The 27,248-nt window shown below is 41.3% G+C and overlaps 3 protein-coding genes across 3 annotated transcripts in view; 2 read left to right on the plus strand and 1 right to left on the minus strand.

Moving 5' to 3' along the window:
• Window positions 1–915: 915 nt before the first annotated feature.
• LOC104376183 (fibrinogen-like protein 1-like protein) lies at window positions 916–5,166 on the plus strand. Its single transcript, XM_086613946.1, has 2 exons — window positions 916–1,065; window positions 4,445–5,166. Exons 1-2 carry the CDS (start codon window positions 918–920, stop codon window positions 5,143–5,145), a joined length of 849 nt encoding a protein of 282 aa, XP_086470072.1. The 5' UTR covers window positions 916–917; the 3' UTR covers window positions 5,146–5,166.
• Window positions 5,167–16,380: 11,214 nt separating this feature from the next.
• CHRM5 (cholinergic receptor muscarinic 5) lies at window positions 16,381–17,967 on the minus strand. Its single transcript, XM_009982677.2, has one exon. It carries the CDS (start codon window positions 17,965–17,967, stop codon window positions 16,381–16,383), a length of 1,587 nt encoding a protein of 528 aa, XP_009980979.2.
• Window positions 17,968–23,477: 5,510 nt separating this feature from the next.
• Window positions 23,478–27,248, plus strand: part of AVEN (apoptosis and caspase activation inhibitor) — a 106,677-nt gene continuing 102,906 nt past the window's right edge. Inside the window, exon 1 of the mRNA XM_086613860.1 lies at window positions 23,478–23,729. Coding sequence (XP_086469986.1) covers window positions 23,478–23,729 — 252 coding nt within the window. The remainder of the gene's footprint in view (window positions 23,730–27,248) is intronic.

The raw sequence follows: 27,248 nt of genomic DNA on the forward strand, positions 1-27,248 counted from the left end.
AATGTGGCCTTTGAGAGTATGGGAAACGTTTGTTATCCTGACTGAGTCTAAGCTGTTGTTGATACAGAGGTTCCTCTTCAGTCAAGCTGGGATTTGCCTAAATGAAGACCCCAGGATTTAGTCCAGTAATGGCCTAAGCCTTCTTGCTATGTTGGAGGCAGGGTTACTAGATGCATAACCTCAAATGGAAGACAAAATGAGGCTCAAAACTGTTTTAATTCAATATATTGAACCCTTGTGGGTTTTGAAGAGGCTGCAGAAAAGTTCTTTTTGCTTTGTTTATTGACCTTTTTTTAAAAAAAAAAAAATCTGATTTAAACCTGTGACCTATTATTTAAAGCTGTAAAAGGAAATTCATATAAAGCATGTCCACATGTGCTGAAGTGAGTTCTCCAGTGCATGGAAATATTCCCAGCACTTGGAAAGCCATGTCTTTGAGAACTATTTGAACCATAGACAGTCAGCAGAGTCACTGTTACTGTTTCTGCCAGTTTGACCATTGGCACCTCTATTCACTACAGTTTGGACTTGGAGAATAAGCAAAATTCAATTCTGATAAATAGAAGATGAGCTTTTTCTTTTGCCATTACATTACTTTCTGTGGCTTTTTGTAACACACAAAATCACATTATGTTTCACTGCTCAGCATGGCACGAGGTGACAGATGTGAGAGGCGTTAAGTGTCGCAGCACAGGGCGAGGAATGACCAGTCAGAATCAGAGTGTAAGACATTAGGAAAAGGAGAAGTCCTTGAAAGATGGGAGAAGCCAATTTTGGCAGAGGCTCACTATATTGAAGCTAGGTATTTCAATACCTTTCTCTTTCAGGGCTTTCACACTAAAAGTCATAAATCTTTCCATTTTCAATTCCAGTCTGTGTTACAGTTCTGTATTGCTGCAGGAGGACTGACTTGGAAGATGCTGCTGACGAGCTCAGTGGGGTTTATTATGTTCTTGCTCTCTTGTTGCACTGTGTCAGTGAGCAGCAAAGAGGCAGTGGTCTTGGCTAATGCCCGCCTTCTCCCCCAAAGAGGCTACGAGAGACTGCGTAACACCAATGAAAAAGGTACTCATGAAGAGAGTGAGTGACTTGGATACATGCTGTGTTTTACTTTCTTGTTTTGCTGTAACATTTTCAGAAAACGTATTTGAAAATTAGCCCTGCAAAAATAGTTTGCAACAGTAACATGTCCTACCCCAAAGTCCAGAATCTTTAAAACCCTTGCTCAGCCACCTTCTAATTCAAGAGAAGTTAACAGTTTTTTTGTAAAAAAAAAATAAAAATTTGTGGCATTTGAAGACTTATCCTTAGGACAATCATATCTAGATTACATCTGGCACCTCAATACCTAAATCCCATTGGTACCTGTAAGTGAGGCATCCCTCTGCCTATCTAGCTTGCAAGGTCCAGCTTGTTAGGTTTGCTAACACATTTACTTGAGTAGATGCCACATGAAATGTACACAAAAAGAGTAGTGGAATTGATTAATTTTCCTCCTCTGACTCATGGCACTTGGGGGTTTATAAAATTCACTTTCCAAGTGAATCCTGTAACAATCAGCCTAAATGATTTTCTCATTATCTGTCTATAGAAGTTTTTCTATTTTGCATAAGTAATATTCATTGAGAAGGGCAAATACAAGTGTCGCTGTATATATTGCTGGCTTGTACAGCACTATATAAATCACTTAAATAATCATTCTGTAAAACCATGGAGTCAGGTTTGGAGTCAGGCTATGTCTACCAGGCGAATGTTCTAACAACTTGGGTACAGAGTCATGTACACAGTTCTGCTCTTTCAGGATATTTAATAACGTCATGCAGATAGTGCTGAGATTTAAAGTATTCTCTTCATGGCTGTAGATTCTATTAGGCAATGAAAGGCATAAAAGACATTGGAAAGCCTATATACTCCTGTAAATCTGTCCTGAGTGGCTTAGAAGTACCAATAAATTTCTGAATATCAAAAGACTATATTTAACACAATACTGATACTCTGAATAATACTATTTAACAGGTTTAGTCCATCTGGACTTTTACAAAGCTTACGACACAATAATTCATATAATATTAAATCAGAGAAGGTAGGGTTACATTATAGTGCAGTAGAGACTTGAAAATGACAATGACTTGGGTAGAAAAGTAAATTATAAAGTCAAGGGGAGACTGGAAGTATTTTCTTATAAGTGATCTTTTCAGTATTCTTATTAAGTATACTGATGCAAAAATAGGAATATGCTGATAAAATTTAATGATAATATGAAGTAGAGAAACGCCAGTACAAAGAATCAGAATATGACACAGAAAAAGATATCAGACGTTCTCAAGTAATACCATTGGGATCAAAAATAACTAAGCAATACAAATGCAATCCTATAATATATCAACAGGGGTGTTTTAAATAAGACTTGGGAAGAATCAATGGCACTATATAAAGCCATCTGCAACACTGCGTACAAATTTTACCCACATTTTAGGAGATTAATTTGCAGTGAAGAGGTGCAGAAAAGCTACTAAGACAATTAAGGAACCAAAGATTTATCTTTCACTAAATAATAAAAGAACTTATTTATCCCAGCAGAATTTACCCTAACAAAAGAAAGCCTGATTAAAAATATAGTTGTTCTTATGGTTCATTGGGATTTATTACCCAGGAAGATGCACTATTTAACTAAAGGACGACATGATATGAGGAAGAAAAAGATGGACAGTGGGCATTAGTAAAACTAGATTGGGAATCAAATGAGTATTTCTAACAGAATAGTGACAGTTATTGAAGTCTACAATGCTTTCTAGTTGGAAGAGAATAAATTTAATAATTCAGTAAAGAAGACTAAATGATATAATTCCCTACAAGATCAGTAGTAGATAAAATAGTCACTCATGGTCTCTTTCTCATTCCAGAAAGTTGGGGGGGATTTTTTTTTTTTTTCTCTCACTAACCAAACTGTTCAGTGTACTTTTAATCTGTTGGTCATGAGCCCATACAATGAGATGGACTCTTTTCAGACTCTGTTCTTCTATTCAGGAAAAGAAAAACGATGTGTTCAGTAAAAGGATCAGCAGAGGCTCTCTGGTCAGTGATATGGACAGAGAAAAGTTTTTTTTTTCTGAGCTTTTATTTTAAATTTTTATCTTTGGAAATATTTTTCCTTAATTGTTTTTTTGCATTTAAAAAAAAAAAAAATATATAGGACATCTTGCCCTACTGTTCCTGAATTATCTGTTTCTCAGAAGAAAAAATTGAGTTCTAAATACAGTATCTAAATTCCTACCAGTCATTGCCAGGATTTTGTAGGTCTGAAGAACTGTAATTTTACATCACAGGTGGTCTGTAGGAATTTTTCTTATAGAGATACTAAAATTATCAAGCTTTTATTAAATATAAATTACAAATATTCCATAGTATAATGACATAATGACATGCCTTTCAACTCTATGGAGAAAGGAGTGATTTCAATTCATAAACGTGTTTCTGAGTAATGGAACAGACATTGAATACCATCCTTCTCTACAAAAAGAATTCTTTATACATGAATTCATACATACATAAATGTCTATTTAAATAAATTAAGTTTTGGCTCTTAGAAGTCTCACAGCCAATTGTAAAAAGCAGAGCATTGTGCCTTAGTCTCAGAGATACTTCATGCTTTACTGTAGCAAGAAGTAACCTTATAAGCAAGTTACATTTACAAAACACAGCATATCTATTTCAGCCCATTAGAGAGGGTCATCCCAAGCCTTATATGCTATTTTTGTCACCCTCTGAGTCTACTGGATAAACAATAAAGTAGAAAAGCACTTTCACCATTGTTCTGATATTGGTGTTCAGCACTGCACAGCACTATAGTTCTACCTGCAAATCAGTGGTAGGATTTAGCCTGGAATTTAAGTGACAAGAACTGTTCCTAAGAAAATCCTAAGATCTTTATAGGTTTTGTACTAGCAAGAAATATGCTTTAATACCTCCCTTTTATCAATGAATACATGGCATACTTATGGGAATTTAATGCAAGGATGTTACAGATGCCTGAAGTATAAATTGGTTAAAGAGAAATTAGATTTATTTGTTGAGGACAAGGCTAGCTCTAGTAATTAAGCACAATGGTCCAACACATGGCACAGGGAATTGCAAACTTGCCGACTACGCAAACTGGAAGAACACAAGAGGAAAAGGAATGGTCTGTATAAAACTTTTGGCTTTTCAACCATATTTCTGTCATAAAGCAGAATCACACTTCTGTTGTATGACAGGGTAACAAACTCTTTTTTGAATTTCTGAACATTTCCTGCATGTTCTGCCCTGAAATCTTCCCCCTTTAGCTGACTAGATGCCCGCCAGCTGGGATGAAGTCAGAGTCAGCTTCCAGGCAGAAGGCGATCATTTACTCACTCTAAAGGACAGAGTCCAATAGCTAACTTTTCTTTTTTTTTTCTCTACTCAGACTATCCAAGGGATTGTTTTGAGATTTTTCAGCACTCCAGAGGAAATTCCAGAGATGGTCTTTACATCATCCAACCAAAGGAGGACCCAATTGTTGTTTCGTGTAACATGCAGGATGGTGGCTGGACAGTAATCCAGCACATTACAGCCAATAGTACTGTTGACTTTGATAGGACCTGGCAGGATTACAAATACGGATTTGGCTCTGTTCATGACAACCACTGGTTAGGAAATGAGTATATGCATCAGTTAACTAGCAGCACTGTGCAATATGTACTTGGAGTTAAACTTGTAAACCTAAATGCTGAAATCAGATGGGGACAGTATGAACCATTCCTTATTGAAGACGAAGAGTCCCAATACCGACTCAGGGTTGGTCTATACAAAGGCAATGCCACTGATGCTCTGACCCTGGACGCAGAAACTTATCTCCATGACAACCAAAAATTCACCACCAAGGACAGAGATAATGACAACTACTTTCAGAACTGTGCTAAATTGGAACACAATGGTGTTCCCGGAGGAGGCTGGTGGTACAACGCATGTGCTGGAGCAAATCTAAACCGTAGGAACGTGATATACTGGCAAAAGGACTGCAACAAGCAACGCATGTGCAAGTTTGCATGGATGATGATCAGACCCGTTGACCACAGCCTGTCATATCCAACCAAGTCTTGTCCATGTCAGAAAGTTGAACTGTAGATAAGCCATGTGTACTTTGAAAGGAACATGGATTCTTTGTCCAGTGAACTCACACTGTCTGAATAATCACACTAAGTAATCATGATTGAAAATTTAATTTGGGTCTCTGCAAGGGCTTTATGATAGCCTATCATCCAGGACTGGACCAGGACATAGACATCTACCAACCACACAAGTGAGAAGTCACTGTCAGAAACTGAGGCCTCTACCAGAATATTTAAATAATTGATTTTATAGTATTTTAGTCATAAGAGGACTCAACTATGAAATCCAGGATACAATGTCTTGTACGAGTTATACATGAATATACATGCATTTCAGAAGGTTTTGCTCCAGTATGAATGTTCACGGTTGACCTCCTATCATTGTACATCTTCACATGTCATGTAGGAAGGAAATTTCCAGTGAAGTAGTTACATTTATAAAATGCATATCAGAGAGTATTGTGCACCACAGGGCAGCCACAGGCCGTTCCTTTTTACCTTTAGTGAAAGGTATTTTAATATATAAAATTGGAATTAGCCTCATCTCCCACGGCTTCTTTTCCCTTTCATTGACTCTTCTTTTTATCTCTTCTCTTTAATGATCCTGTACACAGTGAAGTATTCATCATAGACTTTTCTTTTCTCCCTTCTTTTTAGAGCACTCACAGCTAATGGGATCATCAGATTTCCTACTTAAAGCTACTAATCCAAAGCTTACAACTGCTCTGAATTTTTCCCCAGGAAACTCAATGAACACATTTATCAAAATATCAAATTGATTTTGCAATTTTTTACTTATTGCTCCATTTCTTTTCTGAATATTACTCCACTTTATTTACCATGTTTTGACTGTTGCTTCTCCCTGTTCCATGATGTGCTTCAGCTTTCTCTTTTTTTAACACCACTGTGAGAAAAGAAGAGATAGTTGGCTTTATTTCACATTTGCTAGCTTCAATTGTTTTGGCACTCAACCTTGACATTATTTAAATAGTGCCTTTTTTTCTGATCATAAAAGAAAGAGAGAATCTTTAAATTTCATGATAACTTAGTCTGGTTTAAAATAATGAATAAAAGCATTTCAGTTTTCATAGGCTTGAAGACCTTGTTTTCTTTTACAGCTGTTTGGATTACTTCACATATTTCTATGTTATTGGAATAGCTGAATGACAATTGAAGAGTTTTCATTATTGCATTATATAGAATGTCAGGATAATAATTAGAATATCTTGTATGTTTTCTTAGGTGTTTCAATTACAGAAACTCAACCAACAGATACTGGCAAACTCCGGCTTTTTAATTTAAAAAAAGGGAATCTCATAATTACCACAAAAATTACTTCACAGAAAATAAATTGTATTGTGTTTTAAGAAGACCAAGACTGCCAGGATTACTTAAGAAGAGAAATTAACTGGTAAGTGGAAGAGCCAAGAAAGCAATTTTTATCACTACGACATTTTCAGAAAGAGATATAGATACCTTATATGGGGTGAGGCCAATATAGCATACATGTCTGTTTTGCAGCACCTGATCTTTTTTCCCCTGAAATTGTGTTCAAAGACAGAAGTGTGATAGGGGAAGAAATGGATAGCAGCTGAATTCAATTTATATCATTGTGTCAATTTAATGTGAATTCTGCTGTAACTCTATCAGGATGTCTCCAAAGCTGTAATGAGGATATTGGAAAATTACCTGAGTGCTGCCAGTCTCCCATAGCTTTTATTTGAATTCCTGGCCATATAGCCAGATTGTCACACACCTTCCAGAACTGTGTTTTGAATAATCTTCACATGGAAGCACACAACTGAAAGCCAGCAGGCTGCATTTGATCTTCAAAGGCAAGTAACCTGCTCTGCAGCCCACCCTTGGCCTGTTTTGGAGAGGTTTGGAGGGAATCATAGAATCATGGAATGGTTTGGGTTGGAAGGGACCTTGAAGGTCATCTAGTTCCAACTCCTTCCATTAGATCAGGTTGCTCAAAGCCCCATCCAGCCTGGCCATGAACACTTCCAGGGATGGGGCATCCACAACTTCTCTGAGCAACCCGTTTTAGTGCCTCACCACCCTCAGAATGAAGAATTTCTTCCTTCTATCTAATTGAAATCTATCTTCTTTCAGTTTAAATCCATTACCCCTTGTTCTGCTGCTACACGCCCTTGTAAAAATTCCCTCTCCAGCTTTCCTGTAAAGCCTCCTTTAAGTACTGGAAGGCTTCCAGGAGGTCTCCCCAGAGCCTTTTCTTCTCCAGGCTGAAAAATCTCAACTCTCTCAGCCTGTCTTCACAGGAGAGGTGCTCCAGCCCTCAGATCACCTTTGTGGCCCTCCTCTGGACTCACTCCAACAGCTCCATGTCCTTCTTATGTTGAGGGCCCCAAGGCTGAATGCAGTACTGCAGGTGGGGTTTCACGAGAGCAGAGTAGAGGGGCAGAATCACCTCCTTTGACCTGCTGGTCACGCTTCTTTTGATGCAGTCCAGGATATGGAGGGACTTTGACAGGCTGGAGAGGTGGGTCTGTGAGAACCTAATGAAGTTCAACAAGGCCAAGTGCAAGGTCCTGCACGTGGGTCGGGGCAATCCCAAGCACAAGTACAGGCTGGGCAGAGAATGGATTGAGAGCAGACCTCAGGAGAAGGACTTGAGGGTGTTGGTTGATGAGAAGCTCAGCATGAGCCGGCAGTGTGCGCTGGCAGGCCAGAAAGACAACCGTATCCTGGGCTGCATCCAAAGAAGCGTGGCCAGCAGGTCAAGGGAGGTGATTCTGCCCTCTACTCTGCTCTCGTGAGACCCCACCTGGAATACTGTGTTCAGCTCTGGAGTCCCCAGCACAAAAAGGACATGGAGCTGCTGGAGCAGGTCCAGAGGAGGGCCACGAAGATGATCCAAGGGCTGGAACACCTCTGCTATGAAGACAGGCTGAGAGAGTTGGGGCTGTTCAGCCTGGAGAAGAGAAGTCTTTGGGGTGGTCTTATAGCAGCTTTCCAGTACTTAAAGGGGGCCTACAGGAAAGCTGGAGAGGGACTTTTTACAAGGGCGTGTAGTGATAGGACAAGGGGTAATGGATTTAAACCGAAAGAGGGCAGATTTAGATTAGATATAAGGAAGAAATTTTTCACTCAGAGGGTGGTGAGGCAGTGGAACAGGTTGCCCAGAGAAGTTGTAGATGCCCCATCCCGGGAAGTGTTCAAGGCCAAGTTCGATGAGGCTTTGGGCAACCCGGTGTAGTGGAGGGTTTCCCTGCCCATGGCAGGGGGGTTGGAACTAGATGATCTTTGAGGTCCCTTCCAATCCTAACCATTCTATGATTCTATGGTTGGCTTTCTTGGCTGCAAACTGGTTTCAGACATTGCCAGCTCATGTTGAGCTTCTTAGCAACCAACACCCTCAGGTCCTTCTCCTCAGGGCTGCTCTCAAAGGACTATGCGGATAAGCTATATGAATGATTTAGGCACCAGCAGCCCAAATCCAGTTCCAGTTTTGGAGGCACTCTCTAGTATTAATTGGAGCCCCACAAACCTATACTGACACTGAATTCCAGTATGGGAATTAGATTAAAATGTAATAATAACTTGTAACAACAAGTCTCCAAGCAAAAACAAGACAGAAAGTCTAATCCAGTTCAAAGACATTTAATGGAACTCAGCAACTGAGGTACATTCCACACTTCTAAATAAATTAAGGATGGAAATGACTGCTGAAGCTGGATTCGAGACTAAGGAATGAATGAAAATAAGTAATACATCCATCAGCACTTCTTTCTAGAGCTCTTAAAGACATAGAGCCTTAAAAAGTGGACTAAATTCTACTTCATAATTCCTTAGCAAAAGGTTGTCTTAACTAAACAGATTTTTTTTCTTCATCACTGAACCTTAATCACCAGATACCCAGAACAATGCTGAGATCAGCTGGCTGTCAACACTGGATCAGCAAAACCACAATGTGAAACATGGGGGTTTCTATTCTGTCTACTCCTATTTTCTTTTTCCTATCACACTTCTATTCTCTCTCTCTCTTAGCCTTTCCTGATCATACTACCTCCTGCACAGACTTGAAGAAAAGAGGTGTGTCCTACTAAGAACATCTGATGGAAAAAAATTATTTGGTCAAATAAGTATCTTTCCAAAATGAGAAAGCATGACAAGGTCTAGAGCAATAGGTATATGGCTGACTTCCAGGTCCAAGCACTCCTGAATGGAAAGCATGTTCCACTTTAAACATGCAACCTCCTAGCAATAGCAGAAAAATACCTTTCTTCACCTCTTCACTACTTTATATTTCTCTACCATACTGTTTTCTCAACTGCAGGAAAGGTAAGCACATTCTCACATACAATTAATTCTCATTCTCAGATTACTCAACTCAGAATTTACAAGAAGGAAAAATTTTTCCTAAAAAAGTATCAACAGACAAAATAAGAGCGCTTGATGACCTCTTTCTAGCAAAACCAGTGATTTATTATTTGTCTTTAAAAATCATTCAACTTTCATATGAGAAAGTGCTTGCTTTTGTTTCTGATTTTCAAATGTGTAAACCAAACAATAAATTTCCAGACTTCCATATAACCTTTTTTCACATGTTAGCTGTAAGTTTAAAAGTATGACAAAGTGGTTTTAGGACCAAGGATTGAATACTGTACATCAATAAATTAGCAAGGTTATCTGTCCGGGCTCATTTTTTCTCCTATAATTAACAAAACCAAGAGTCCTTTTAGTCACTCCGACATCTTCTGCATTTCAGAAGGCATCAGGATCCAGGCAGAGCGGTGGGGTACGGAACTGAATCCACTCACACTCCACAGCTTCTCCACCATACCCTCTCTCCACTCTTCCTCCCATAGCTACCTCTAAGGAGGCCTTATGTACAGTATACAGCAAAAACAACTGTCTGACCTCCACTGTGTCTAGATGGCTGTCTCATGTAAGGAGTAAAAGATATTCCAGCTTGTTTCTTGGCATTGTAATCCTGGAATTCAGTAAAAATCCTCAGACTTCAGAGGTCTACTGAAACAGGAGCCACCAGCAACCAGCATTTGGAGAAGCACTTGTTGAGAAGAAAACTTTTGAAGGATTTTAAATGTCTAGTTGTTTGAGGAAGACTGACTTGTTTGATATCTCAGCAGATACATGAAAAAAATAATGGCACTTAGTAGCTAATGGCATAAAAATTGAGTAAAAGGCAGTGGTTTTACTGAATGTAATGAGAACTGAAGTTCCTAACCTGATACGTAGCCCAGCAGCACCTATTAAACCTGAAGAAATAAATTTACCAAGATGGAAAAACAATTACAACACCATCCCTTTCTGAAACCACCAGTAGTTATAGATTATCTCTAGTTTTACAACACAATGATATCAATTTTAATTTTTTTTTTAAACTAGATATAGATATGGGGCAACTGTTAATAAAATCATAACCAAGAAGTTTATTTGAATGATCAAAGTTTAAGGTTTTATGACATCCAGCTGTCAATTGTATGCAGATGAAAACTCCTTAGTGGGTACGAAAGACCGCAATGGAGGTTTGGGATGACCACACAAGGAATAAATGGCCTCTTTCCGAGTCGGCAGAAGGAAAGCGAAAATTTAAGAGAAATGACACAGCACCCAGTTTTGGAGTTCAGATTTGGAATGGTGTTTCAAAATGGAGAAGCCACTGGCTATCCAGTGGCTGTGGGAGCATTTCAGGAGCTGATGGAGTCCTTGGAATCCCCAAGGCAAACACTACAGGTGAGCCTTTCAGGGGAAGTTCTGACCTGTAATGGTCTGTAGCTCATAAAAGCAGTGAACATGGGGTGTTGTGTTTTGGGCTTTTTTTTTTAAAAAAAACCCTTTGTAACACCAAACAGGAGTAAGCAGTATGGAGGTTTTTGGGCAGAGTCCTTTCCAACAGAGGGGCACCTAGATGTGCAGGTCACAGCAAATGGTAAGTCCAGCTTCATTGTTATGTGGAACTGAGGAAACAGGTATTTGTTCCTCACTATGCCCAAGTGATTCCTTCATATTATTTCTATCTCTATAGAAAGCAAAGGAAATTAATTTCAGAGGAAAGTTACACTATTCTGTTTGTTTGTTTTCCTAGAGCAAAGAATGCAGAGAAGGCAGAAGTAGGTATAACCCGTAAAAATTACAGAGTAACTTTAAAAAAGAAGGATCCAAAAATTATCCTTCAGTTTGAAAATTTTGGGAATCTCAAACTATGAATGGGTGATTTAGAAACTGTGTTTCCTACCATAAGTAAAGAAGCATCTTACAAAATTCTATTCAAAACCCAGAATCTGAAAAAAGTCCACAGGTATTCAGTTCAGTTTCAAACTGAGTATCCAGTTTCGTAACAACTGTGTTCTACAATAAAGCAGCCTCTTCTACATTGATATGGGATTCTTTAATTGTTGTCATGACTTCCCATTTAAATTTAACATATTTACCACATCCCAGTGACATTTTTATTCCTTCAGGTATGTGGCTATCCTTAGCTACATTTGCATTAGGATTTATCAGTTAAATTAGTTTGACATGTTAGGTCATCTATCAAATATGACAAGGAAGCAATGTTCCAGATTTCTGAGAAAAGCCCTATGTGGGAGACAAAATGATCAGAATAATTAAATTAAAGATGGGGACTTTTCATGAGACTCAGCTCTAAAACTGGAACAATATCTAAAGGGCGATAAGGAAGTACGGTTAAGAATTTTGCACTGAAGTGCATCACTGCCTCTGGATCTAGACTCCTCAAGTCCACATATCCCAGTGCAGGTCTCATTAATACAATAGTACAATAGACACGAGGAACAAAAATCCACTATATTGGGTTTGCGTGGCAAGATTTTGGTAGCAGGGGGGCTGTAGGGGTGGTTTCTGTGAGAAACTGCTAGAAGCTTCCCTATGTCTGATAGAGCCAATGCCAGCCAGCTCCAAGACAGACCTGCTGCTGGTCAAGGCCAAGCCCATCAGCAACGGTGGTAGTGCCTTTGAGATCACATATTTAAAAAGGCGGAAAAAAGCTGTGCAAGGACAATTGCAGCTGAGAGAGAGGAGTGAGCATATGTGAGAGAAACAACTCTGCAGGCACCAAGGCCAGTGATGGAGGGGAAGGACGTGCTTCAGGCGCTAGAGCAGAGATTCCCCTGCAGCCCATGGTGAAGACCATGGTGGGGCAGGCTGTTCCCCTGAAGTCCATGGAGGTTAACAGTGGAGCAGAGATCCACCTGCAGCCTGTGGTGAAGACCATGGTGGGGCAGGCTGTCCCTGAAGTCCATGGAGGTTAGCAGTGGAGCAGAGATCCACCTGCAGCCTATGGAGGACCCCGCACCGGAGCAGGTAGATGCACCCAAAGGAGGCTGTGACTCTCTAGGAAGCCCAGGCTGGAGCAGGCTCCTGGCAGGATCTGTGGCCACATGGAGAGAGGAGCCCACGTGGGAGCAGTCTGTTCCTGAAGGACTGCACCCTGTAGAAAGGACCCATGCTGAAGTAGTTTGTGAAGATCTGAAGTCCGTAGGAAGGACTCATATTGGAGACGTTTGCGGAGAACTGTCTCCCATGGGAGGGACCCCACACTGGAGAAGGGGAAGAGTGTGAAGAGTCCTCTCCCTGTGGAAGAAGGAGTGGCAGAGACAACGTGGGATGAACTGACCGCGACCTCCTCTCCTGTGCCGCTGGCAGGGAAGAGGTAGAGAAAATTGGGAGTAAAGTTAAGCCATGAAAAAAGGGAGGGGTAGGAGGAAGATGTTTTAAGATTTAGTTTTTATTTCTCATTATCCTACTCTGATTTGATTGGTAATAAATTAAATTACTTTCCTCAAGTCAAGTCTGTTTTGCTCATGATGGTTAATTGCTGAATGATCTCCCTGGCCTTATCTCGACCCAGGAGCCTTTTGATATATTTCCTCTCCCCTGTCCAGCTGAGGATGGGAGTGATAGAGCGGCTTTGGTGGGCACCTGGCATCCAACCACGGTCAACCCTCCACATACACATATAAAAATAACTTTCGACAGTTAATAGCAGTTACTAATTGACGTGCATATTTGAGTAGGATAAGCATGATTAGCAATTGAATTATATAATTAATGGCAAAATATGCTCTATCATATTTTACAAGTTCTCACAGTATTTTCTCTATAACTCTTTCGATTTCATCCTTCCTCAATTCAAGAGGATTTTTATATAAAGGAAACCCCTGCATTTATGTTCTATCTTGACTTTCCATCCTTTGCAAAGCTCTTCACTCTGTGCTAAGTAGTCACAGAAAGTGCACAACTGTAATTAGGTGTTCTACACCCATTTAAAAATTCTGGTAACTCTTCCACGTAATTATCTACAAACATAAATTGTATTTACAAAAAAATTAATGTTATTTGAGTATTTATGGGGATCTGGAATATATAATGGGACTGGTATGTATGAAAAGAGAGAGACAAAAATGATACCCCCAGTTCGTGGGAAAATTCCATATTCAAAAATGAAGTGTGTTCAGACTCTGAAAAGCTTAGTTAGGGATGTACATTTATGCATCTATATTGATAATACATACATACATATCTACATATATGTATGTGCATGTGATTATGTATAAATAAAATGTAATTTTACAAAAAAAGATCTTTTCACCAGTCCATGACCATGAACATAATCAATTATAGGATCAGTAAAAGGTTCATTAAAAGAACAGAAATACAGATAACAAGATTGCTCTAACTGCAAAAGTCTCACAACACTTTTTAAAGATACAAAATATAATTTGAAAACAAAATAAAATTAAGTACTAACTGATACTCTGATGAGGATCATGTTTTTCTTTTTGTGGTTTTGATTTTTTTTTAAGAATAAACATCCTAGGTAACAACAAAGCAACACACACCTCTTTATATAATTCTAGGTATTTACAGCGTACCCATGTTTGGCCATGTAATGTCTCACATGGTGAAGTGCTAGCAGCATAGTTTGAGCACATATTTCACAATTACATTGAACCAACATTGTTGCATATATCACCATGTATTCTAATACATTTACTGAGCACAGCATCCATAAACATTTACAAAACACTCTTCTTCAACAGAAGCCAAAACCAACAAAAATATCCCATTTAATTTCAGTAGAAGCCAATGCTTTACTTCAGCAACAACACTGCAGCTAGCAGGAACTGTTACTACCCAACAAATTTTGCCTTTAACTACAGCTTGTGCCGCAGTGGGACACGTTCATTTGCTAAAAATCAAACACAGTTTACTGAATGTCTGATCCAATTTAACATAAAATAAACCCACTATAATAACCAAGTTGTACATAGTTACTGTACACAGGAAAAGCTCTGGATAGTGACAGAGGAAAGTTGATGAAAGGTTTTTTATAAAGACCCATACTTTCCTTTAATAAGCAATCATATGCTAACGCACAAAAAATAATAAGCACAGTATGGTGTGTTACAAAATCAATCGTGAATTTAGAGAACATATTTTTACATTACTACACTGCTAATCTTTCACTGACACAATTTTCCCCTCTGGAGATTTGGGATAAAAAATATTAATTACTGGTACTGTGATTGTTGACATGGAGGAATTATTTATCAGTAGGGAAACATTTTAATGGTATGATCATTTAATAAATTATACGAACAATTTCACTGAGGGAGAGCAACGGTACATTCAGGATGACTAATACATTCCTTGAAATGTGCAACTGGGTCATGTCACCACTGCAACGTCCCACTAAAGCATTTAGTAGATATAATATGAAGATTGGCCCAAACTAATATTCCAGAGCATCTCACCCCAAACTTTGATAGAAAGCCTAGAACTGAATCTGAACTTTGTGTATACGGAGATCTTTCTCATTTATTCATACACATTTCTTTACTGTAGAAATTCATTCCTTATGACTCCTGTTGCCATTAACTTTGCTTTCTCATGGCCTTTTCTGGGGCTTCATGTTTGTTCCCACCATGAGGAGCTAGGTCACCAGATCCGTTCCAATGGCCTTCTGCTGAAGGCAGCCCCTCACTTACGCACTTACTCGGTCAATGCTGCAGGACTCCTGCCAATCTAACATAGACATCAGATGGGCACATGCAGATCAACCCTGCCACAGAAGAGTCCTCACCACAAACCCAAAGCCCCTCCAAACCTTGACTAGTGGTCAGAGTCTCAGCTCATTGTAACTAGGCCAGTACAGCCCAGTTCCAGAAGCCACAGCCATCAGAGGGGTTAACTCCAGCCCCCAGTACTGTAGCAGATACGTTTCTGCTGGACCAAAAGATAGTGACTGGAGACAACTTTTGTTTCCAAATACCTGATGTTGACTAGAATTTGTAAATCTATTTAAAGATAAAAAGTGCTAGGAAAGTGCAAGGCATCCTTAATAGTTTTATAGAAATATTCAAAAATTACTTAAAAAAAAATCTTTCTTCTTTCAGAGACACCAATTCTGTCACCATTTGTAATGATTACATATTATATAGGTAAATGTACAGGTCATCAGTACATATTCTTCTCTTGTTCTGCATCATTCCATCAGTAATGAAAACTTTTGGGGCAAGGGAAAGCACAACAAAGGAGATTGCAAAAAAAGACTTTCCTTGTGTTTTAAAGTAGATAGAGTATGTCCATTATGCTTTACAGTCAGTTCTGATTTGTACCATTGCCACTATCACATAAAATTTTAGAATTTCCTTCAGAGGCATTGAGAAATGGAGAAAGTCAGAGTTATCTGCTAACCATCACCATTTTTTACAGATAAGAGTGACTTGCGTAGTGGAACTGAGATTGGGACTGGCTTCTTGTTTCACTCCAACAGGAGGTGGAAAAGTCTCAAAACAGAAACAGTATGAGCTCCGTTGCTTGATACATTGAAAACTAAACAGACAATACACGAGAAAGGAACTATAGGAAGAAACAGTTTTGCACTACAGAGGGACAGACTGGATGACCTGACCTGATGACTGGATGACCATCTCATTCTAATTTCTAGTAGTTTTTAATTTACTTTACATATTCTCAGGCTGAAAGAAAGGACAGAAGACCCCAGACGTAATAAATTTAATGCGGATCTACTGCATAATCAAAGCCACCTGGTGTTGCTCACAGCAGCCACTGACTTCCTTATTCCAAGCATACTACTTTCATGCAAAATTTTACTTTTCTGCAGAATTTTTTTAACCCCTAGACATATAAAGCAATAACTTTGAAAAGACAGAATTACAGCCAATTTACCAGGTTACATAAATATCTATTTTCTCCCTTGTCCCTTATGTAAGAGCAATTATGGCAGTCTGGTATTGCCCTGCCAGTACAGTTTCTCTTCCACTTTTTTCTTTTTCCACTGGCAGAAAAGCAGCATCTTAAAAGTTTTCCTGAAAGTTTTGTTACAGAGGGCATAACAAATAGGGTTAACAGTGCTGTTCACATAGCATAGCCAATACCCAAGGTGCCACAGTGTCAGGGGAATGCAGTCAGAGCAGAATGTGGAGATCAAAACCATGATATTGTAGGGAGTCCAGGTGATGATAAAAGCCAAAAGAATGGCACTTAAGGTCTGTGCTGCTTTGCGTTCCTTTATAAGAACCATTCGTTTCCTTTTGGTGATTTGGTTATTTATATTTGGATCCATGCTTTTGATTGAAGGATCCTTTGACAGAGCAGCAGGACAAGGAGTTATTTTCACTTTACGGCAACCATTGTTGGCCTCCTGGGTGCCATCAGCCTTAACTACCAATCGGAATTTATAGGCCACGCATTTTTTACTTTTTTGTACGTGGCCTTTGGCAGGTGACAAAAAGTATTTCTGATTCTCAAAATCATTTTCTCCAGGTTGGTCTTTGACAACAACATCTGTACTCTCATGAAACTCTTCTGCCTTACCTTTGGATGGACTTTCGTAAGTTACTTGGAAAACTGAATCAGCGGCAAGTTTATCTTCCTCTTCTGAGGATGCGTAGCTGCTGCAGGTGGTTAACTGGTCAACCTTAGCCCAGTCGTTACAAGTACTCGCTGTCTGAGAGGCTTTCACTGTAGCTGAGGTACTTCGACTAGATGAAGACCAGGAAGCCTGACACCTCTCTCTTTTGACTAAGTTTTGTTGCTTGCAACTGAAGCAAGACTTCAAGAGAGCTTTCTGAGGCTTTATCATCTCAAACTCTGCCACAGACTCTGAACCCTGCAGCTCAGCAAGATCCTTGGTACGTTTCTCTGTCTCTTTATAGATGCGGCAATACAGGATGGTCATCACAGACACTGGAATGTAAAAAGCGGCGATGGCAGTACCAAAGGTGATAATGGGCTCATATAAAAACTGTATCTGGCACTCTTCAGGTGGTACTGTTCGTTCACCCACAAAATACTGCCAGCACAAGATGACGGGCGCCCATAACACAAAGGAAATTAGCCAAGCCAGACCAATCATGATGCCAGCTCTTTTGGGCGTGCGCTTGGCCCTGTAAGTTAAAGGCCTTGTGATGGAAAAATATCTGTCAAAACTGATGACTAGGAGGTTCATTACTGAGGCGTTGCTAGCTACATAGTCCAGTGCTAGCCACAGGTCACAGGCAAGGCTTCCAAGAGACCAATGGCCTATGAGTATATAGGAAGTATAAAGGTTCATAGAAAATATTCCAATGATGAGATCTGCACAGGCAAGGCTGAGCAAGTAATAATTGTTAACAGTTTTGAGCTGACTGTTAACTTTGAAGGATATCATTACAAGAATATTTCCCACTATGGTCATTAAGCTTACAATTGCAGTTACAGTGGCAATAGTAATGACTTCCCAGAGGCTATGCCCTTCTAACTGCTTATGGTTGATGGATGAACTGTTTACAACAGTAGAATTGCTGAATAAATTTACTTCCATTCTTGTTCTTGGTGTATTGTCATCAGGATCTTAACACTGTTGCATACTGCTTTCTGTACTCGAAAATATTCTTTTGGAGACAGCTGTAAAGATCAAAGGAAAAACACAGAAAAAGAAAGCAGCTCATTAAACAGCATAGACTTCCATTAGAGTTACCATAAAACACTTGTAAAACAATCTATCAAATTATTTGTGCTATCTTTTTGATTTTGATTATTGTTTCTACCATTGTGAACATAACTAAAACACATCAATGTACATCCTAGGGCAATGTACTCTGGCATCTTATGACGTTTCTAAATGCAATCAAAACAACTATTGTTTCTTAAGACAGTCAATCATGCCTGCTCTTACATTTTGAATATCTTCGGAGACACTCTACACGTTCTTAAAGATAGACATTTAAAGTTTTGCAGTGTAATAAGACAGTGAGTCACTGTGCTGTTTCCTACAGTAACACGTAGAAGACATGACAAGATTTCAGAAATCATCTTCGGAAAATTTGGAGAAGTCACCAACAACAGAAAGAGGGTAAGAGGAAACTGAGGATGCATGGGGAGTTAGGAACGATGCTGGCATAGTGGCAGCAGGAAACAATTGAGTGTTAGAAGTCCTTGGGGAAATGGAGGGGGAATTTTTGAGCTAAGCAAGCAGGCAAGGCCAAGAAGATGGCTTTTGAAAAATAAATTAGGCAGGAAAGACCTTTCTCTATTAGGAGATCTCGGGACAGAGGAGATCGATTAGGTGAGGCGTGGAAGCACAGTTTGGGTAGTTTGGTGAGTGAATGGTAGAGTTGAGGACAGAAAGGAGTAAACTAAAGAGGAAGCAGTAATGGATGACCACAGTGACAAACAATGGAACAAAACCAGTTTAATACTTGCATAAGCAGCAAAAGGTGAAAATGGCACCACTGTCACTATTAATGCATACATGCTTCTGATGTCCGTCCCTTCCTACATTCTTCACTGATGTTTTCTAGTCCCAGTGCATGCATGCCTGAATTATACAATTCGGTTCTTTCACAGACATCTGCTGTTTTTTGAGTCATTCCATCACATCAGATATGTTAATCACTTGTTCGATGGTTAATCTTGCTAGGAATAGTCAAATAGTAGTTAGTTTTTTAGGTCACAAATGAAAGATGAATTATTAACAGTTTGTTTATTGGGCATCTAGCCAGAATAAAACCAGTAAGACGATCTCTTTTTCCAAAGCAGACATAGCTTGAGCTAAAATTATAACATAAATCACCTGTTAAAGTCCAATTCTAAATCTTTAAGATTGTCTCTGCAGCAGATCTCTGTTATACAGTCCTCTCTATCCATCCACACCACTTCTCAGTGTTTTCATCTTTCATCCTAACTCTCAGAACGTTATTTTCTTTGGTCTTGGCGAGTGTCTTTTTTCAACTGCAAGCTTTCACAGCCTATGCCTTTCCCACATGTCATCATCTATCTTTTGTACCAAGTAGTTGGGTCTGTCTGTCATCAGCTGAATACATCAGTATTTTATAGCCACTTGTTGAACAGAGAAGCATCTTATTTTCTTTCATTGTCCTCTTATTTGCTTTCATTGTTTCCTTCACTTTTGTCCCAGGTCTCCTAAGTATACACAGAAGCGTATCATCTTTCTTCTTCAAACCCTCCCTAACAATCACCTTTTGTTGTGATGAAATTTGATAATGGTAAGTTTCCTGGTATACTGATACCACTGTCTATCATACTACCCAAAATGGTTCTCCTCCATTTGTATGTGTCTGTCATCTCCTGTCCTATATTTAGATGTTCGTGCATCTGCATTCTGTTTATAAACTCAACAGAATTCTAGTTCAGGTATAAGCCTTGCAGCCTAGTAATAATCATAATATATGCATGTTGACCATCTGTACACTTGCCCTCTACAGCATCCAGAGCCAGTTGAGCAGCCAAGAATAGCTGAAGTGCCACAGCAGTCCTAATGAGCCCCATGCAAGGAAAGAAATTGCATCTTGGTTACGCATTCTGCAAAGGCTTCCCCCAAGTCAGAGTTGTCCTGATGGCTGGTCACGCTGGCTTTACAAATCTTTACACAGTCTTGAAGTGTAGGAATTAATTTAAGGTGAAACAAAGGTGTGTGGAGCAGCTGCATGCCTGTGATAGGTAGCTGAGCTGTGAGAGGTGAATCTGTGTGTATCTGCTATCTCACATGGCTTATGCTTCTTTTTCTGTGGACAGTCAGCACAGTTGTTCTGAACGTCAACAGGTCTGTGTGATTGATTAAATTTTTAAGCGTGGCAGTGCGGTAATGAGTTTAGTGTGGCAATGTCAGGGGGCAGCGAGGGCCGGCTGCTCTGCAAGGAAAAGTGAGCACGATACCGAGGCAGATAGGAGCAGAGACCTCACCAAGAAGAAAGATGTGTAGCAGCACATTTGGTTCATTCATGATCAGGGCCAGAGACAGCGATGAGGGTCAGACATAGTCCAGTGATTGCACAGCAAGTCTGTAGTGATGAGGCAGGTCTGACACCAAGCCTGGAAGCCCAGTCAGTATGTCAAAATCAGGATCAAGGAGGTAGGCAACCAGGTGCAGATGTAGCTGCTGCCCAGCTGCAATGTGCCTCAGCTTAAAAGCAGTTCCCAAGGGAAAGGAGAGGGAGGTTGTTGCTTCTAGCTTTCTTCACAACAGGTCTTATCAGCAGAGCAGCTGACCTTGGATTCAGCCAGCTAAAATAACACAGCCAATGATGCTCCTAGATGAGGGCTGTGCTCTGAGCCTTGACATCTAGTGTACCTGAAACATGAGCTAGGGCTCACGACTTTTTTGCAAGTTGCAAGATTTCAGCAAAGGCCAGAGATGGTCTTAAAAAGGCACCACTGATCAATGTCAGGCCCATGGATAAACCTCTACTAACTTCTGCATTTGCCCAACACCTGGGGTTGAGCAGCCACTTAAGATGATTATAGGAGATTGATTGAGCTTTTGCCCTTTGCCTTTTTTTTGCCAGAACATGACCCTTTTCTCAGAAGGGAGGAGATGAGAAGTTGCCTGGATGCTATGGCCTGTAGTGCTTTGTCTTTTGTCATAGGTAGGAAGTGTGTTCCCCTCTTAGGTCACTTACCCTCCCTAATATTAGGATTTAGGAGGAAAGACTGCTGACGCTACCCCATGTGGATTGTAGACTTCAGAGCAACAGGAAAAGCAGAAGTTTTTGTCCTGACACAATTGTTCTTGTTTTGAACTGACATGGGCAGGAGAAACACTGGTAATATGGTGTAGAAACCATAACTTCTAAATAAAAAGCGCTCTCATTATCATCATGCAAAGCCTTCCCTCCCTAACGGGCTGTTTTACAGTGATGCCCATAAAAATTGACAGTATCTAAGCTGCTAGTATGCAAAAATCTCTCCTTAGCATGTTGACCGTTCTCATCTCTTCATACTCTTATCTTTTGTCTCATAGGTCTCTGTTAACACTTTGTGGTGTTACATTTTGTTCTCTATTGTATCACTCAACGCAATAGTGTCTGTGAGTGAGACTTCTGTGTGCCATGGTAACGGAATTTATGTTGTCTATCATAAGAGATGATAATAACAGGGAGATCAAAATTAAATTGCAAAATCAAAATGCACATGTACAGTATCATGACTTTGCTATCTGTCTCATAATTATTGATGCATGAACTTCACGCTTGTGAGTTGTAATGGTATTTTCTATTTGTTGCCAAATATGAGTGATATTTTTTCAATCTAGCTGTAAGTATTAATTAATGTGAGTTGTTAAATTTGTACATATACTCAGCTTACAGTTATCTGCAGGCAGATTGTTCATGTCACAGATTAATTGCACCACAGATGCAGGCACAGCTTGGGTTCGCCAGGTTTTATTAGCTCTAGCTTAGCACTGGGTCTGCCAGACCTGCGCCGGCTGCGCAAGAAATCATTCAACTGTCTTTGCAATGTGCTTGCCAGTGCTGCTCCCTGTTACTTGATTTATTTGCTTGTGTTGCACTGGAGTCATGCTAAGCTAATTTACTGATTTGCTGCATGCTATGCCCCAGAGTGAAGCAGCCCTTACCACAGGTAGTACTGCAGAGACACTACAGCCCGTGATTTCACAGCACGGGAGTTTTGGTCATGTTTTGCTGTAAGGACTGCTGGGTTTAAAACCCCTTCAAAACCAGATTCATGTTTTCATGTATGTTGTCAAACGACAGCCTGCGTGCTCAAGAGTGATTGGACGAGCACGCTGTTAGGGAACTGGTGAACTTTCCTGAGGACAGCAGGAGTACCTGCCTCATTCAAGCAGAGCAGGACGAACCAGCCTAGCTCTACAGCACAAAGCTGTTTCCGTGTCCCTGCTCTGTGTCCTCATAGCAACATGCTCCTCAGGAGGCTGCAGAGTCTCCCCGTGTGGTTTGTGTAGCGCAGGCGTGTGTGCAACACCCTGTCAGCTGGGGCTCAGTTGCTTTTTCCCTCATTTGCTATAGAAAGCTAACTTTGGGTCCTGCACTCTTGGGTCACAACATCCCATGCAATGCTATAGGCTTGGGGAAGAATGGCTGGAGAGCTGCCGGGTGGAAAAAGACCTTGGGTGTTGGTTGATAGCTGGCTGAATATGAGCCGGCAACACGCCCAGGTGGCCAAGAGTGCCAACAGCATCCTGGCTTGTATCAGAAATATTGTGGCCAGCAGGACTAGGGAAGTGGTCGTCCCCCTGTACTCAGCACTAGTGAGGCTGCACCTGGAATACTGTGTTCAGTGTTGGGCTCCTCACTATAAGGAAGACATTGAGGTGCTGGAGCGTGTCCAAAGGAGGGCAAGAAAGCTGGTGAAGGGTCTAGAAAGCAAGTCTTAAGAGAAGCAGCTGAGGGAACTGAGGTGGTTTAGCCTAGAGAAAAAGAGGCTGAGGGGAGACCACGGCCTCAAGTTGTGCCAGGATAGATTTAGATTGGATATGAGAAAAAATTTCTTCACCGAGAGTTGTCAAGCATTGGAACAGGCTGCCCAGGTGAGTGGTTGAGTCACCATCCCTGGAGGCATTTAAAAGACCTGCAGATGTGATGTTTAGCGACATGGTTCAGTGGTGGATATGGCAGTGTTAGGTTTACAGTTGGGCTCGATGATCTTAAAGGTCTTTTCCAACTTAAAACACTCTATCATAGCCAAGAGTGCTGCTTTCCAAGCACTAAACGCATTTCTGTTTGTTTGAAATAGATGTGGAAAGCCATTTCGTTTTCACTCCTCGCTCGTTTTTCGCAGAGCACACGGGCAGACGCTCCCCAGGCGCCCGCCGGTGGCAGCGCCAGGAGCGGCGGCGCAGACGCGGCTCCCCTCGGCCGGGCCGGCTCCTCGCGGCCGTGCCCCAGGCGGGGCAGCGGGCCGCGGGCAGGGGGAGCTGCTGAGGGCGCGGGCGCCGTCGCCATTTCCCTCTCTCGCCCTCCGCAGGCGGCCTCTTTCCGGGAGTAGGCGGGGACCGGAGCGGCACAGGCCGGCCTGGCTGCAGGCGGCGCGGAGAAAGGACGCAGCCCAGTGATGGAACCTGAGCGGGGCGGCAGCCGGCCCCGCAGGGAAGGCGGCCGGCACGGCCGGAGGCGGCCCGGCGGCGCGGAGAGAGCGGCCGAGGCGGCGACCGAAGGAAGCGGCAGGGACGGCCACGGCCGCGGAGGAGGCGGGGGCCGGGGAAGAGGCGGCGCTCACGGGCACCGAGGAGGCGGGGGCCGGGGCAGGCGAGAGCCTCGAGGTCGCGGGGCAGCGCCGCCCCCCGCCGCCCCCCACCACCGGCGGGTAAGCAGGAGGAGAGCACGACCTCCGCGGCGCGGAGCGTGGCGCAGCCCCGGGGCGGTCGTCGGGGTGGGGGCACAACCCTTCCCTCTCCTCCCCTGCTCCTCCCCTTCCCGAGGTGGAGCCAAACTGGCAGCCGCCCTCCGCGGCCTCAGCCGGGAGTTTCAGGCGGTAGGGAGGGGGTGTGGGGCGGCAGCGCCGGGGGATGCAGGCCCGAAGGGTGCCGGGACCGCCAGCGTGACCTCCCACGTTGGCTCGGCACCTGCACCCGCCCTCTGCCCCCCTCTTCCTCCCCTGAAACAGCAGCAGCCAGCACCTACGTGCTCCACTGGAAACATACATAGGGATTTTCTGGCCGAAATGTGCTTATAATTTTGTGCTGAGAAATACTAGTCTTGTTTGAAACATGTTCCTGAAAAATACATCTCTGTTTGCAAATAGAGATGAAGAATTGCTGAGTATTTTTTGCGCAGTTGTTTAGAAGTTGAAATGAGCGCGTGTCTTGTCCGGCCGGTGGTACTAGCACTGAAGACCCGGTAACATAGCTCGTCTTATGAATTGGTGTCTGTGATTCACTGGAACATGTTTTTGTTAGTAATGAAAGCTGATGGTAGTGCTTTGACCTATTATAAAGTGTTTTGGCAGATTAAAAGCAGCGCAGACATGCCTAAGTGTAACACAACTGCACCTTCAGTTTCCTGTGGAGATGTTAAAAGGCTTTCTACAACCCACCCTGGTATGAGATCAACACTGTGCCTTTAAAAACAGTTTCTGTTTATAAGTGCTTTGACAGTACTGCATTCTGATTGTCTTGCTTCTGTTAGTGTTGCAACGTAGAAACCATGATTGTTCCTGGATCGGCAAAAAGATTACAATGATGATCTAATACTGATTGGTGTTGGCAGCACTGGGAGTCCTAATGTAGATTGACCAGCTGCTGCCCAGTTTTCAGCATCATGTTGGTTAGATTCACTTTGACTTTTATGATGCCATGGCTTCAATTGGACCCAGACAGTGTTTTATCTATATTAGAACTCCCATGGTTGCTGGTGGATTGAAAAAATGTAGAATATTCATCCCTTTTGTCATTGTGTTTGGATACATTTTAGCACTCATCTTTTGGAAATAAAAGATGCAGCGGGATTGGTGTGGTTACCTAGAGCACTGGTCGGTGATTTCGCTTGTAGGCGATATACGTTGCTGAGTTCATACTGATGTGTGCAGACAGGTCTGGATTCTGGATGTGAAACAATAGTGCTCTTTCATAAGCCATAGAGGCACAGGGGGGAAATTCAGCACCTGTATTAGCAGAGGAAGCATCTGTCATGGACTGATCTTTTTCAAGTCGTTCAACCATTTCTTACTGCGTTGAAATACATTTGTGTCTGTTCTCACTGGTACTGTTGACCCAGCAGGACCCACTTTATAATTTAAAAGGTGCACTCAGGAAGGAAATCATGTTATATGTATGTGGTTTTGTCTGGATCATTGTTTGAAGTATTTCAGGAAGCAGTTAAAATTTTTTCTTTTGGGATAGCGTACGACATGTTTTGCCTGATCACTATGCTATTGATTTTGGTATTTTGGTGTGCTCTTCATCTTAGTCTATCACAGTGACTTTATTTATTTTTGGCCAAGGCTAGTATGGGTTGAGTCTTTAAAAGTGAAGGAATAGCTAAGATTTTCCCAGAACTCTACTAAAGAGTGTTTAAGCATAATGCTCTTCCTGCACTGGAGGCTTTTAATATTAAGTACTATATGGTCTCTTAGCACACCTGCCACAAATCTTGTGTTTAGCAGCTCTGTCGGCACTAGCTTCCAGCAATCCAGCCGTAGTGTCAGCAGCTGTGCTAGCCTGCAGCTGTTGATGTCTAGTGTTGCCACTGAGCCCATCTCATAATTTACCACTTCTGAAATAGGGAGGACCTCCTCCTTCCTCTTCTTTCTTCCATCTGCATGGTCAGATAAGCTCCCTTGTACTGCCTTTGGTGTGTGCTAGATCGTGCTTTCTGAACAGATTCAGCTCTTACCTGGCAGCAAATTACCCCTTTTTAGTCCTAGTTCCTTAGTGTTCTCTCTGTTCGGCAAAGTGCACCAGCTCAGTGAGAGGGTGCTTGGGCCAGAGTAAGCGGGTTTTGTGAGAAGAGATCTTGCTGCCTTTCAGCAACAGGGGTTGGAACTTCTCAAGTGATGATGTATAAATTGCAAACCTGAAGAGCAAGGTAATAAGGTAATACAAGGAATGTGACTGGTTTTACCACATCACTTGCCTTACTGTGTACTGAGGAGATGGCGTCTCCTCTGAAAATCTCCTTTCTTTTTTTCAAATGAGCCTTGAAATTCCCTGGAGAAGGGAGGCTAAGAACGCTGTAGTTTTGTAATATATAGGATTTCCAAGGGCAGTTCTAGCCCTTTTGCTTTCTAGGGTAAAAATCATGGAGGATTATACTCTGCATTCTCACACTGCTGGTGTCAATGTGTCATTTTGGAGGAATTTTACCACTAGATTGGGATCGTTGTATAACCAGGTTTTAGATGATCTGTTATTTACGAAACTGATTTTAAGTCTAGGTTCTTCTATAGTTTTAAAGCTATGCTAAATTTATGATTTTATTTGTTTATACCCGGTTTGTTTATGAAACTGTTGCTGCTAAGCTTGATATCTAAGTAGTTCTTTGTTGCTGGAGCTTTAGTTGTTGCCTGAGAAGTTTCTTCTTTATTTTGTCTTCAATTACGAAAAGCTTTATGGCAAAATCTACGTCAAATTGTATTAAAGTAACTGGATTTCGATTTGTTGAGCCTGCTATGGACAGAGCAGTAAAATGCAAGTAAAATTATAGGTGAATGGATTCAGTAAAGTGTAATAAGAGTATTAATAAAACCAAACTTCATTAAAACCTCTTGGAAGTAACAATTTTTACGGCGAAGTAGAAATTGGCATTAAATTGCATAATATTTTGGCAGTAATATTTCTTAGTCAATTGCATTAATTTAAAACCACTGTTCATCTTCAAATTTTGTGGTTTGAGTGTTTTAATTTAATGGTTCCTATGTTTGTGTTTGAAGCTACAGAAGACATTTCTAACCTGTGCAACAGGCAGAAGAAAGTATAGTGGTGGCACATTGAGTGGGCATTTTTTTGTGGACCAGTGAAGGCTGGACACCACTTCATGTGTTTTACACTACTGTAAGAGTACTGTAGTTTTTTGGTTGTGTTTTTTTTTTTTTTTTTTTTTCAGTAATGGGGGATCAGCTGTGCTACTTGCAAAGCCTGTCAAGACCCAGTACTTGCCGGGTCAGTTCTCCCCTCTTCTGCTGTGTGCTAATGTAGGAGGAGATCAGGGTGCGATTTATTTAGAAATAATTGACTTACTCATACCCCGCATGGTAGATCCAACTGTGGATCAGAGTCTTAAAGGTGAAAGCTTTCATGATTTCTGTCAGCTCTTGAAGAGAGAGCTCTCTGAGGAACTCCCAGCTCCGCTCGTGAAATAAGATGCTGCCTCTCTCAAACATGGAATT

The sequence above is a fragment of the Tauraco erythrolophus genome, chromosome 6, assembly GCF_009769465.1.
Source record: "Tauraco erythrolophus isolate bTauEry1 chromosome 6, bTauEry1.pri, whole genome shotgun sequence".
NCBI classification, from domain to species: Eukaryota; Metazoa; Chordata; class Aves; order Musophagiformes; family Musophagidae; genus Tauraco; species Tauraco erythrolophus.